This window comes from Centruroides vittatus, unplaced genomic scaffold, assembly GCF_030686945.1.
Source record: "Centruroides vittatus isolate TY-2023 unplaced genomic scaffold, ASM3068694v2 contig_975, whole genome shotgun sequence".
Classification (NCBI taxonomy): domain Eukaryota; kingdom Metazoa; phylum Arthropoda; class Arachnida; order Scorpiones; family Buthidae; genus Centruroides; species Centruroides vittatus.
Genome location: NW_027122648.1, coordinates 1588327 through 1602628, shown reverse-complemented (window position 1 = coordinate 1602628; position 14302 = coordinate 1588327). Strand labels below are relative to the sequence as shown.

At 27.2% G+C, this 14302-nt stretch overlaps 1 protein-coding gene across 1 annotated transcript in view; it reads left to right on the top strand.

Annotated features, from left to right (window-relative positions):
• LOC136985701 (S-adenosylmethionine synthase-like) overlaps positions 1-12998 on the top strand; it is a 28567-nt gene extending 15569 nt beyond the window's left edge. Inside the window, exons 3-9 of the mRNA XM_067283033.1 lie at positions 4392-4514; positions 4588-4700; positions 7347-7490; positions 8925-9143; positions 9962-10144; positions 11076-11209; positions 12170-12998. Coding sequence (XP_067139134.1) covers positions 4392-4514; positions 4588-4700; positions 7347-7490; positions 8925-9143; positions 9962-10144; positions 11076-11209; positions 12170-12272 — 1019 coding nt within the window. The 3' untranslated portion in view covers positions 12273-12998. The remainder of the gene's footprint in view (positions 1-4391; positions 4515-4587; positions 4701-7346; positions 7491-8924; positions 9144-9961; positions 10145-11075; positions 11210-12169) is intronic.
• Positions 12999-14302: the final 1304 nt, after the last annotated feature.

The following is a 14302-nucleotide window of genomic DNA, read 5'->3' as shown; positions in this document are numbered from 1 at the left end:
GTTAGTATGTTAATGTGCCATATCTAAATGTAATTTATATATAAAAAACTAGCTGACCCGGCCACGCGTTGTTGTGGCTCAAAATGTATCTATTATAAATGTATCACACTTCCCCCGTGGGGAGAATTTCAAAAAATCCCTTCTTAGTGTACATTCTCTTGACGTACCCTATTAAAACGCAATCAAAAACGCATCTAAAATAGTATAATAAAAACCGAGTTCTTCACAGTAAGTCTTAATCCCGTCACTTTTCCCGCTGGGGAATATCGAAAAATCTCTTTTTAGTGTATATTCTGTTGACGTAACCTATTAAAACGCAATTAAAAACGCAAAAAACCGCATGTAAAATAGTATAATAGAAGCCGAGTTCTTCACGGTAAGCCTTAATCCCGTCCATCTCCCCCCACTGGGGGAATTTCGACATGTATATTATATAAAAACACGTGCGTATTCGAATGCAACGTTGTGTCAAAATTTCAAAGGAATCGGTAGGAACAAACGAACGTTATATTTTATTTATATAGATAGATAGAAAATGATCTGCTTCAGTCCATTCTCACAGAAAAGCAGAATGCCTGACAGAAAAGCAAACTTAGGTCGTCGGAAGTTAGCGCCATCTGTTGGACATAAAAGCCTTAATCCATATATAAATATATTTTTGAAAGGGGGAAATGGTGTAGGGGTATGAAAAATAGATAGTAGCCGATTCTCAGACCTACTGAATATGCATATAAAATTTGGTAAAAATCGGTAAAGCCGTTTCGGAGGAGTACGGTAACTAACATTGTGACACGAGAATTTTATATATAAGATAAAACGACTTGATATTCGCTTGCAAAATATGGCAATGAAACTCTGAATCAGATGATGATCGTGATTGGACAAAATCGCTGATATTTCAAATTTATGAATAAATAGTGCCCACTATTTATTAGCAGACACACTAAAATACACAAAGAAATCATATTTTCATTGCTGAAAACGTATTGTTGCATTTTGAAGCTAGAAATTACAGGATATATCGACAAACGTAATATTATGTTTTTCGCATTTTGCGAAGGAATGCATAAAACATAATAAGTTTCTAGCACAGTAAGTGTTAAGGAATTACTTTCTGAAAAAATCATTTGAAATGCATCATTTTGAAAACATATGGATGATATATATCATCTAATATCAAGATGGTATGTAATGGGAAAACTACATTTTTATTCTATGGCATTTGAACTCAAATAATAGTATGAGATAGTGGAATAATGAAGTAAAGTAATGAGAGTATTTTTTATTTTAAATAATAAGTAATGTTCAAAATATACACTCAGTCGGTTTAACGAATCACAAAATTTATATTTACAGTAAAAATGTACAAAATAATACAAATTAGAGTCACAATTAAATATGCACAAACACTAATCCAACGACAACCGACTATTCCCGTACAAATTCGTCGAAAGAACTCCTTACGATCAAACAGACTTGTAATTAATAACACCTCCGAGTCAGGAACAAGTTCGTACTAAACCACTGGAGACTACTTTATCCAGATTTCCGTAACGTCCGACGAGAGAGTTAGTTAGCACTTCGATAACGACAATCCTAATCCGATCCGATCTTCCCGATACGGACCCAGCCGATCCCGATACAAACTCACGATACCAGCTCACGATACCAACTCCCGTTCCCACCGAAACTACTGCTTAAATAGTCCCAACGTTCGAATCGTCCGCCAATCAAATTTGAATGTTTCCACAACGGCCGCCAACGGTCATTTCCCGCCGGCCAATCGTCCGTCTGTCATCGATTTGAAACACAACGGATCTTCTAACGGTCGTTGCTAACGGCCGATCCCAACGGCTTTTCCGTTATGAAAGTTTGTTGTAATAAAACAGGGCAGAAATCGCTTGCCTAGTGATTCCAAACCCTACATAATATATTAAAAATTTGCATTTACTTTTATTAAAATATCTGGTCTTCTATTATAATTAAAACAGTAGAGAAAAATTACATATATTCATTAACTTCAACAATCATTATAAAATATTCTTTTTTTTACTTGTCTTCAGATCAATATTAGCAAAAATATTATCAATAAAACTTACTGTAACACACAGATTAGTTTTGGATATAACATTTCTGCAATTTTGCTTAAAATGCTTCAAGTTAATAGAGATTATTTAGTGATAATATTAGCTATTCAAATGTAACATTGTGGGCATTTTATCTTATCTTAGCTACTATATCTAATAATCAGAAACTTAAAACGTAACATTTTATTTGTGTTGTATCATATATGCAATGCTTCATTTTATCATTTAAAGTTTGAACGTTACTAATTATAAAATGGAATGGAGATAAGATATAGGTAGTGTATTTAAATGTTTTACATTTTATTTTTAGAAATTATTTTTTTATACTGCTTAATATTTTATTTTTACTTCATTTAAGTTAAGTTAAATTTTAATTAAAACAAACTATTTTTTTTCTTTTGTAGAAATTTTGATGTTTAACTTTTTTTTACTCATTAAGTTTAAAAATATTTTAAAAACTATTTATGTAAAATTATTTATAAATAAATATATTTATTTAAAACAATTTGTGACAGACTACAAAATATTGAATTAAATTCCAATTTTAAAATTAATAATAATTTTATTTGCTGTTTTTGTTCAAACTAAAGTGTTTAATTGATTCAAGACTCAAAACTTTGCTAATTCTTAATCTTTCAAATATAATTTGAAATGTTTATTTTTTATATTATTTAGAAGTCTGATATCAATATTTTTAATTCTCATCCAAACATGGAGTACAACAACTCTGAAAATTGTTTACCCAGTTATACTTTAGGAATCAATATCAAATTATACTTCTATAATTTGATATTGATTCGTAGAAAATTATAGAAGCATAATTTAATAAAGATGTAATTAAATATGTTTTAGTATATATTGAAGTAAAATATTATATTAATAAATTATGTATTGTAATTACAAATAAAATTGTTATATAAAAATATATACAATGTTATAAATATGTATGTAAAACTATTCTAATTTAATATAATAATAATAGTCTTATAGAAAAAGAATAGAACCATATTTACTCATATAACCCATGCACTTTTTTTTGAAAAGTTAGGATGTGCAGTTTATTTAAAAGAAATTTGGTAACATGTCAGCAAAGCCCAGGGTGCTTCCAGTTACTGTGTTTCACTTAATTTGCTAGTTGTAAATTTCACATATCTATTTGATGAGTTTGCTTAATAAAATGGTTAGCTGTAAATAATCTTTTATACCTATATTATCTATTAGTTTAAGCTATTTGTCAATTACCAGTTTTTCACTTTGATTTGAATTAAACACAGTAAAGAAATCTTATTTTTAATTAGTAGGTTAATTCATTATAAAATACATTATCTGCAAATTATAGTATACATCTTCATTGGCTGTATAAATACTGTAATTTTTTTCTTGGTATTTTTATCTTTTAATACTAAATGTGAATTGAGTACCACTATTATAGAATGCTACAGAATAGCAAGAGTGAAGATTGCTAAGTTATTGTTTTACTACCATAAATTAATAAAATTTATTTTATATATAAACTGGTAAAGTTTTTCCTTTATGAAAGTTTTTAACCAGTATCTTAAAAATGGGTGTGTGGTAATACAGATTGACATCTTGCATATATTTTACTGTGTATTTTATTTATCTATCCTATTCCCTACATTCCAGTAATCTGGCACTAGCTGGTTTTTAATGCCAGATTAGTGAGGGATTCTATTGTATTTCTGTAACTACAGTGTTTTTACTAACCATTTCACATCAGTTTCATTCTTGTTAAATTTTTTAAATCATAGGTTCATTAAATAGTCTGACAAATTCTTGATAGTTACCCAAATAAAACTTTTGATAAATTTGCATTAATAATCTCAAATATTCACACATTTTCTTTTATCAGAATAGCTTGATATTGTTATGATAATTTTATTTTTTAATATAATTTTTCTTTTCTATTTGGATAATGGAGATTGTTAAGAAGGTTTAAAAATGGAGAAATTACATAACCTGCATCACCTACTTTTGTGAAATCTAATAAAATAAATGTAAAAATTTTTTATTATATTAATTCTTCTTCATATTATGATAACATGGCCAACAAATATCACCAGGACATGATTGGACAAATTAAAACCAGCTTACAAATATTTATTGAAATATCTCTTCTAATTTCATTTGTCATAAGTATTTTTAGTTATACTTTTCAATATTGATTTTATAGATTAAAATTTGAAATTTAAGAATTTCATATGTTTGCTATCTTAAGTTATATAAAATAATTAGTTTTAATAATTTAAACTATGCCATATTTATTAATATTTTTTAAAAATTTAGAAACTGCTACCAAAACTGGTATGATTATGGTTTTTGGTGAAATTACCTCTAAGGCAGTTGTTGATTACCAAAAAATTATTAGAGAAACTGTTAAAAGAATTGGTTATGATAACTGTACAAAAGGTTTGTTGCTTTTTATCAAAAAATCTACTAGTTCATTTAACTATTATATAATTAATTAAAAATTTCCTTGTAGGATTTGATTATAAAACATGTAATGTACTTGTGGCTATAGAACAACAAAATCCAGAAATTGCTCTTGGAGTACATGTCAATAAAGCAGAAGCAGACATAGGAGCTGGAGATCAGGTAAAACTTCCCATTTGTTTTAACTCTTTCCTATAAACAAAACTACTTAAGATTTACTGCAATTTATAAATTTTATATTCAACAATTTGATAGATTTTAATTATCAATATAATCATGAGATTACTTGTTTTAAAATTATATATTATTATATTATCTGTAAAATGTGATCATTTTTGCTAATGTTAATTTTTAGTCTTTTTATACATTACTGAGTTATTTAATAAATTTATTTATTCAGATTTTTATATTACCTTAAGACATTCATTTTTCTTATATAACTCAAGTGAATATTAATTATACATTATCTATTTATCTGTGTAATAATCATTCAGTTCTTAAACCAGAAAAGGAATTAATTTATTTTAAATTTATCTAAATATTCTGAATGACTTATACAACAATAGTTTTTTAATTTTACAGATATTATTAAGTGTTGAAATTTATTTACTAATGATATATTAGATTTTACTTTTGGTTATTTTCAAAATTGAAAATTTAAAAGTTACAAAATGATAAAAAGTAACTACAGATTCAGGTGTGATTCTGCAGTACCTCTATTTTGAAAGCCTGTGTGTAGTTTTATAGTCTTAATTCAATGTGAAAAATAGGAATTGAAATAAACTTTTCTTTGTTGTAATCATTCAATTTGAAGGCATTTTAACTGTTTTTGTACTATGGAAAATAGAATTCAACCTCATGCTAGATAATGAATATAGAGTTTAAAAAATTTTAAATATAATTGATGATGAAACAACTGAATAAACTAAGCATTAGAGAAAAAGCTTGCATAATATCAAACACAACATAGTAATTGAAGACCTGGTAATTAAAAAACACTAGAATATTGCTTTAATGTTAACTATTTATTAAAATAAATATATTATAAGTGCAAAACTAATGGAAATTTAAATATGGATGAATTTTATTGTAGCTCTGAAGGATTACTAGTACGTACTTCAAAGATGTTACAGAAAAATTATCATTAATTCTTTGGAAGCAAATTGTATTTGTTGTATTTGGGTGATTAACAAATGAAAAAGAACAATATTCAGATTCAGAAAAATTCATTGCTATTTTATATGACATAACAAAGGGAAAAAACAAAAAAATATAACAAAAATTGCCAGAATTTTATAAAGCAACATTTTGCAAACATTTTTCATCTTTGCAGTGTTCTAATTAACATTTTTTCAGAATAATATAAATTGTTTCACTTTAACAAATGAAAGTCATTGAGATTTAGGAAATTAAATTAGACACAGGTTTTCATAAAAATTTGCTTGTTATTGAAAATTAATTTATAACATTTAGTTAGTTTATGTACAGTAGATTCTTACTTTTATGACCAATTTGTTCCTAGTAAATTATCATTAAGCAAGTCATTTTACTTTTCATAAACTTAATGTCATAGATTGATTACATCTCTGGAAATACACTATATTGTTACCTGAATCTAACAAGTTCTTGAAACCAATTTCAAATATTTTGAGGCACTTTCCTATCATTCCTTTTATAAGAAAATTTTAACTCAATCTATCAAAATAACTAACAAATACCTTCAAATAATGAAATACTTCAAAGTACCTGTTTATTTATCATTATACTGTTTGGCAAGATATTAAATGATACAAACTTCATTGTTACTAACAAATGCTTAATAAGGTCATTGAAAGATGTTTGCAATCATTAATGTGGCAAATTTGTATACAATTCCTATTAGGAATTGTATATTTAGGGTGTGACTATGCATATATGAATTTAGTAGCGAGAGAAAGGTTGTGAGCGATATAGTTCTTGCAAAGGAAAACATGCACAAGTGAGAAATCTCAATTGCATGAGCAAATTTCTGGTTCTCGCACATCTGACAGGGTTTGATATTTATCACGTCTCGCCACATATTTTCGTTCGCTTGCATCTGCATGATTGCACCCTTACTGTTTTATTTAAAATGCAGTATACAAAATTAAAATGTAATGATACTGTACATTTTATATTTAAAATTTTTAAATAGAAATAATAATAGTAATAATGTTTATATTAATATACAAAGCAGAACGACAGAAAAAAATAAATGAGGTTATGAAACTATTAATGAACTGTTAAGAATAAGCTCATAAAATAGTGATTTTTATCAGTTATAAATGCCATATTTGTGTTAGAACTTAGATTAAAGTAGATGCTTTTGTTGCTTCAGTTAGGTTTTTGTATATATTGTATATCAGAAAGAACCTTCTTCAAAGCGTAAAATCATAGTGATCAAAGATTTTAACTGTCTCATATTCACTATATTTGTTTTTAAATGCAATTTTTACAAATGCTCTTTAGATACATTTATAATGCCAGAGTTTTTTTTTATTTAGTTATCACATTGGATTCTAAAAGATATCATTTGTTGTAGCATAAATTCAGTTAAAGTTTAAATATTGGGTTTGGCTGTAGTTCTAAATATACATCATCACACAAAGATGTCCATAAAAAAAATGTAGCAATATATAGTCATAATAAGAAATTTGCCAACTGTAAAAAGATATACTGTAATAATTGATTACATAAAGATGAAATTGATTAAATAAAAATGTACTATAACAGAGCTTTTATTTAAAAATGTTTTATTCATATTGCTTTTATATAATCTGTTTCTTTTAGGGTCTAATGTTTGGTTATGCCACTGATGAAACAGAAGAATGTATGCCATTGACTGTTGTTTTGGCTCATAAATTAAATGCCAAATTAGCTGAACTTAGGCGTGATGGTACATTTTGGTGGGCTGGACCAGATTCTAAAACTCAAGTAAGATTCATTGCAGTATTATATATATATATTTTTAAAAACATATTCATGGTGATTTTTACTTTTTCACCTTAAATAGTTTTATTGTTTGAGAAAATTATGTAATAGTGTTCAAAAAAAATAATAATAATAATTCTTAAATTATTATAATTCCTCAGAAGATAAAAAAATGAGAATTTAATTTGTAATGAATGGAATTCAATTGAAAACAATTTATGATCATTATAAATATTTTAGTTTTGTAATTATATTGAAAATGGTAATGCTCAGTATAATAATATAGCATAAAACTAACTTGTAGTAATTAAGCTGTTTTGATTTAAGAGAGAATTGGCTGTTACAAAAGAAATGTGACATATATTACATTTTTTTGAATTTTATCAATATGCTTGTCATGTTTATTCTTAATGTTGGTTTTCAACTGGAATATGCTGAATAATAAAAAACTGCAAAATTATATCTAATGTCAAAACTTAGTAAAATTTTTGCCTACAAAATAAATTTAAAATAGCTTTTAAAGAAATCAGATTTATTAGAGATTGTAAAATTTCTATATATTTTGAAACATGATTTTATTTACTACTTACACTATATTTTTACAAATAAAATAAATTTGTATTTGCTTGAATGTGACATACACTTTTTTCAGATTTTAGTATGTATGAAAATAGGGTATATCTTATATTTGATGTAATTTCATGTCTTTTATTTCTCTGTCACTAATTTCATTGTGTCATTTTAATGATTTTAATAAAATCATTAATATTTCGAATAAAAAAATATTTGCGATCAACTTAGCTCAGTGTTGTTAGTCTAACTTGGATGAAGTCCCTAACAAAAATGTGCAGCATTCTTTCAAGAAATGTTGTATTCTTTATGCTTTAAATGGCACTGAGGATAATTTGCATGTGGGAAGATGTGAGTATAGAATCCAGTGTTGATTCAGAAGAACCTAACACAGAAGGTGAATAGATTCAGACTTCAATGCCACAAAAGATATATATATATATATCACTATCACTATCTATCTATATATTTGTTTTGGAAAAAATGAACAACTTCAGGCAATTTCTGTCAATACTTTTACTTTTGAGAATACTTTTATTGACATAAATCTGAACAAATTTATGTCAATAAAAGTATTCTCAAAAGTAAAAGTATTGACATAAATTGCCTGAAGTTGTTCATTTTTTCCAAAACAAATCCTTGGGTGAGCATGAAGAAATTAAGATGTCTTATATTCAAGTAAATGTGTTTTTTTTATATATTTTTTATATGAAAAATAAACTTAATTTATACTTTATCTTTATACTACAAAATATAAAACAATGTTAATTTCCTAAATATATTTAACTTCACATTTTTGTTTTTATGTTTCAAAACAATCAGCAGTAAGTAATGTTGCTAATGCTATTTAAAAATTTTTTTTTTCAGATTACTTGTGAATACTATTTTGATAATGGTGCTGCCGTGCCAGTTAGAGTTCATACTGTAGTTGTATCAACGCAGCATTCTGAGAAAATTGCACTGAAAGATGTACGAAGTGAAGTTATGGAAAAAGTTATTCGAGCAGTAATTCCTCACAGATATTTAGATTGCAATACTATTTATCATATTAATCCATGTGGAAACTTCATCATGGGAGGGCCTATTGTAAGACTTTATAATATATACATATATATTATTAATTAATTAATTAATGTTCAAAACATTTTAAATGACTTGGATTTTTGCATTTGTTATAATTTTCAGTCATTAATGCTTTATTTCATTGAACTTTTATAATTAATAATGTAAGAATTTGAGAATATTAAGTCTTTGTTTTGAGAAAAATTATTTATACAAATATTAGAAGAAAACTTTACAAGTAAAAATTTTTAGGGAAAAATTAAAAGAAATTAATATGAATTTATTTTATATATATATCAAAAAGACATGGCAAATTTTCAAAGGGTATGATTTTTCAGCATGATAATGCTTGCCTTCAGACAGTTGAGTGCTTTGAAAGCTTCATATTTGAGATTCTTGAGAATGTCAAACATCCACCCTCTAGTCCTGATCTGGCATCAAACAATTTCAATGCTTCTTTCAGCAGACCAAAGAGATAGTAAGATCAAAAATTCTCCTTAGATGAGAAATTTATTGAGGAAAACCAATTATACATTCCAAAATTAGTTACTCTAAATAACAAAAGTGATGTGAAGTACAAGGAGATTATGTTAATGATTTTTGTTTTTCATTTTTTAAGTTTGTAATATATATTTTTTTTTAATATCTTACTTTCTGATTTTTCTTCATAATTCTATTACAATATAATTTATGATTAATTTTCTGATTAGTAAATATTTTGATTACGAAATTTTTATTAATGCTTCAAAGGGAATGAAAAATTTCATGATGCACTACAATTTCCAAAAAAAAACTTAAATAAAATTACTATATTTTAAAAACATATATAATTTTATTTTTAGGGAGATGCTGGTTTAACTGGAAGAAAAATAATAGTTGATACATATGGTGGTTGGGGTGCTCATGGTGGTGGTGCATTTTCTGGTAAAGATCCTACAAAAGTTGATCGTTCTGCTGCTTATGCTGCTCGGTGGGTTGCTAAGTCACTGGTTAAAGCTCGTCTTTGTAGAAGATGTCTAGTGCAGGTAAAATATTAGTGTATAACAAATTGATGATATAATTATGCTAAAAGTATTAACTTAAGATTTATTAAACAGTCATCATATTAAAAATTTGCTTGCTAACTTACAGAATAACTAATATACATATTACATATTACAAATACATATGTAATTTTGCTTATTATATATATTTTATTTATTAATAACATAAATTTATATGTTAAATAATGAAGTTAAATGAATAAATTGTAATTGGGCGTAATTTAATTTTATTAAATTACGCCCAATTACAATTTATATGTAAACATATTAACTGTACATATTTTTGGGCGTACATATAAATAAACATATTAACTGTAATGTAATTTAATTTTATTAAATTAAATTACAGTTAATATGTTTACATATTTTAACCACAGAACATGCTCGGTTACATTTTCTCAATTTACCTTATGCAATGTACTGTACCATAGGAAAAAAATTGTCTAGAGACTTGCTTGTTATATGCTTGTTCAAAGATGTGATGTGTACAAACTGACCATGGTTACAGAGTGGTTTTTTTAAGTATATTTTAAGGAATTGAAGAAAAATTGAATTTGCTTTACAAAGTTTGATGCATGTAGAATCTATATCATATTGAATAAAATGCAGAATTTAAGTGTTGTTTAAGAGTGTTTATATTTCAATATAGAAATTGAAAAATCAATTTCACATTTTTTTTTCCAGTATTTTTTTAATCTGAATTCTCTAAAGAAAGATTGCTGTCCTTTTTCAAATTAAATTTTGATGATGATTATTTTAAAGTTATTTGAATAAAAAATCTTATAATTTAACATTATAATGCCAGTACATATTTTTTTTGCAGTTTAAAATCTGTACACACCAAATTTTTATATAAAAAGTTTGTTAGATTATGATGATTATAATTATAAATTTTTTTTTTACTAATTTTTAGCTGTCTTATGCAATTGGAATTGCAGAACCATTATCAATTACTGTGTTTGCTTATGGAACATCTACAAAGTCTCCTCAAGAATTACTTGAAATTGTTAAAAGGAATTTTGATCTTAGACCTGGAATTATCATGAAGTATGTATTTATATTTAATATTTTAAAATTGATTTTAATTAAATACCAATTTAGAATTGTGATAATTTTACATAAATATGATGTATAAAAATTATTAAATAATAATTAAAACTCTTAATTTACATAATAATTGAGGAAAATTTGACAGTCTAAAATAATAATTGAAATCAGTTCTTAAATTTTTGAACCAGTCGGAGCAAGTTTATTAAATTACAAATAATAAAGTGTTTCAATAGTTTTGACATAGCCAACTGGCTATGTTGAATGGAATACGTTTTTGGTCGAATGTAAGCTTTTAATTCATTTCACAGATTATGTTTTTATGCATTTAATATTTAACTGAAACTAAAATTAAAAATCATACTTAAAAATTTTCTAGGAACATTGAAAAAGATAGAGATATTAATATAAATTGATATTGGTAACTAGATAATGATAGTCTGTACTGATACCTTGCCAATAAAATTGAATTTTGGCTTCTTTCTCATTAGTATATTTTACAAAATTTCTTCTTGGCTACTTTTCTAACTCCATTTTATGGCTTAGATCTTTTTGGGTATTTATTTTTCCAGTTTCTGTCATTATATATGAATTTTTTATCCCTTTGCATGCATATTTAACGTTTTCATTCTGTTTCTTCTGTATAATTAGTTTTCATAAATGTGTGTATTTGTCGTTTGATCAGTATCTCTTATTCTCTCATCTTGATCCCTGTGCATGTACAGTACATTTACTATATTTGGTTTTTAAGAGCAAAACTTTTTACCATATGACTATAGTAAAATTCTTTATTATTCAATAGCATTATTTTAAATTGTGTTTGTAGCACATTTATATAAAAAATATGCATCAACATTACTCAGAATAATAATACACTTTATAAACCAATAAGTACAAAATGTTTAAATTTTTCATACTATATTAAAATACTCTCTTAAATTTAATAATTTTACATTTCAGAGTGTTGAACCTCAAAAGACCAATATATCAACAGACAAGTGTCTACGGCCATTTCGGACGTCCAGAATTTCCATGGGAAATTCCCAAGAAGCTTATAATTTGATATATAATAGACATTTGAATGTTTAGTAAGCAAAGTGAAAAACAAGATGGGTTAGGGACAAATCACAGCAAAACAATGAAGGACAAATGCCTATTAAATATCTTTTTGGCATAAGATTCTTAGTGAAAAAAATCAAAACACCTTCCTATTTTGTCAATGAATTTTTTTTTAAACTTTAGGAAGTCGTGCAGTCAGTTTGCTGCAAGTGTGGGGAAAATGTTACTATTAAAATTTTATCTTACACACTTGTCTTGTGTTTATGAAAATTGATAAGGAAAAGGGCACTTTTCTTAAACACTCGGATTTGTTCTTTAACCCATTTATATACAGTCTGACGGGCAATTGTATATAGTAAAAAAGGAAGTCTAGATCATAGTGTTATTTCATTTTAACAGAATTTGATGTGAATTTAGAAAATTTCCTAACAAAACAGACAGTAAAAAACAACGTTTTTCTTTTGCTCTTGCTATTATTTTTGTATGTTTTATGTTTTCTTATAAGCATATGTATTTGAATTTTCTGTACTTACTATCAGTTTAACTTATCGCTCATTTGCTCATTCCAAAAAAACGCTTTCATATTTCATTTTAATTCTGAGGGACCCTTTGAACTTCAGATTGTCTTAACCATACATAGAAATGATGTAATAAGACCAAAGATTTGATTTGACATGAAAATCATTGGCATGACATTTTATGTGCAACATTCAATAAATGTCATATGAATGAAAATTAAATATATCTATATTTTTGGTATTTTATTATATTTATAATATTTCAGATGACATTAAATAAAATAATAATAATAGTACTTCAACATAATAGTGCAATGTATAGTTAACTTTAATATTCATAAATGTGAAAAATGTACTGATTTAATTATAATTAAGTATAAAATCCATCAATAAAGTTTTATCACTTAATTTTGTTTTAAAAATATAAATTCAATCAAAGATGCAGAATGAATAACAGCAATAACAAAGCACTAGGACATGGTGCAACTTTTCATATCCCCATAGAATTGAAGAGCTGAAAGAACAAAGCAATCCCTCCATCTGTTAGGCACAGAAGAGGCGATTCTTGTACAGTACCTGACGGCAAAGACAGAGGAACTTTGCACTTTCCGCCACAAAAGAGGGTATCCTCTTACCTGTAGGCCATGGGGGAGGCTATTCTTGCATTGGCCGTATAAAGAAAGACGACCCAAGAACAAAGCAATTGCTTTATTCTTTGGTCGTCTTTCTTAATCTGGCGATGGATGGCGATTGCTTTGTTCTTGTGTTTTGTTCATTTTTTGCGCCTATTTTCCGTTAGGCGCAAGTAGTATTATTTTTATTTTTGACCCCTAGGCCTAAATTCTGTTGGGTGCGCTCGTCGTATCGGAGAGCACGGACATTGTCACTGTAATACTTTTGTATATCGAAAATGGAAGTCATGGACTCCTATTTTTACTGGCTGTGTTATATATAACAGAGGAAAAGTATGTCCATCGGACAAAAAATGACCCCAAGATTTACACTTTTGGATTTAGGGCATCTTGAAACATCAAGAAGTGCAAAAATATTCATAGTTTTTCTCTGTGTATGGCGGTCAATTTGTGTGGCACGATTTTGTTTACCCTCTTTGAAGCTTTTTTTTTTTTTTTTTTTTTTTAAAACTCTCCGCCCTGTGGGCACTAAGAGGACCTCTTTTAGTAGGCCCATTATGAGTTCGGCCAGGCCCACAATGGGGCGACCGGGTGGTGAGGGACGGGGCCCGACATATCCGAACGGACCACCCCCCGAAAAATTCCTGGGTATTATTCGACCCGTTCGGATTCGATTCTGGGTCCCCCAGAGCAGTAGGCTGCCACCTTGACCACTCGGCCATCCGGCCGCTTCTCTTTGAAGCTTAATAACTTGTGCTTTCGAAAATTTCTGAAATTTTGTAGAAAGGTTTGTTTATTAGAAAGATTCGTGCTATTATATTTTGATGGTTTAAGGTCGACCGGGTGGGGGAGATAATGGGGTGCGTCATATGTGGAGTAGAGTC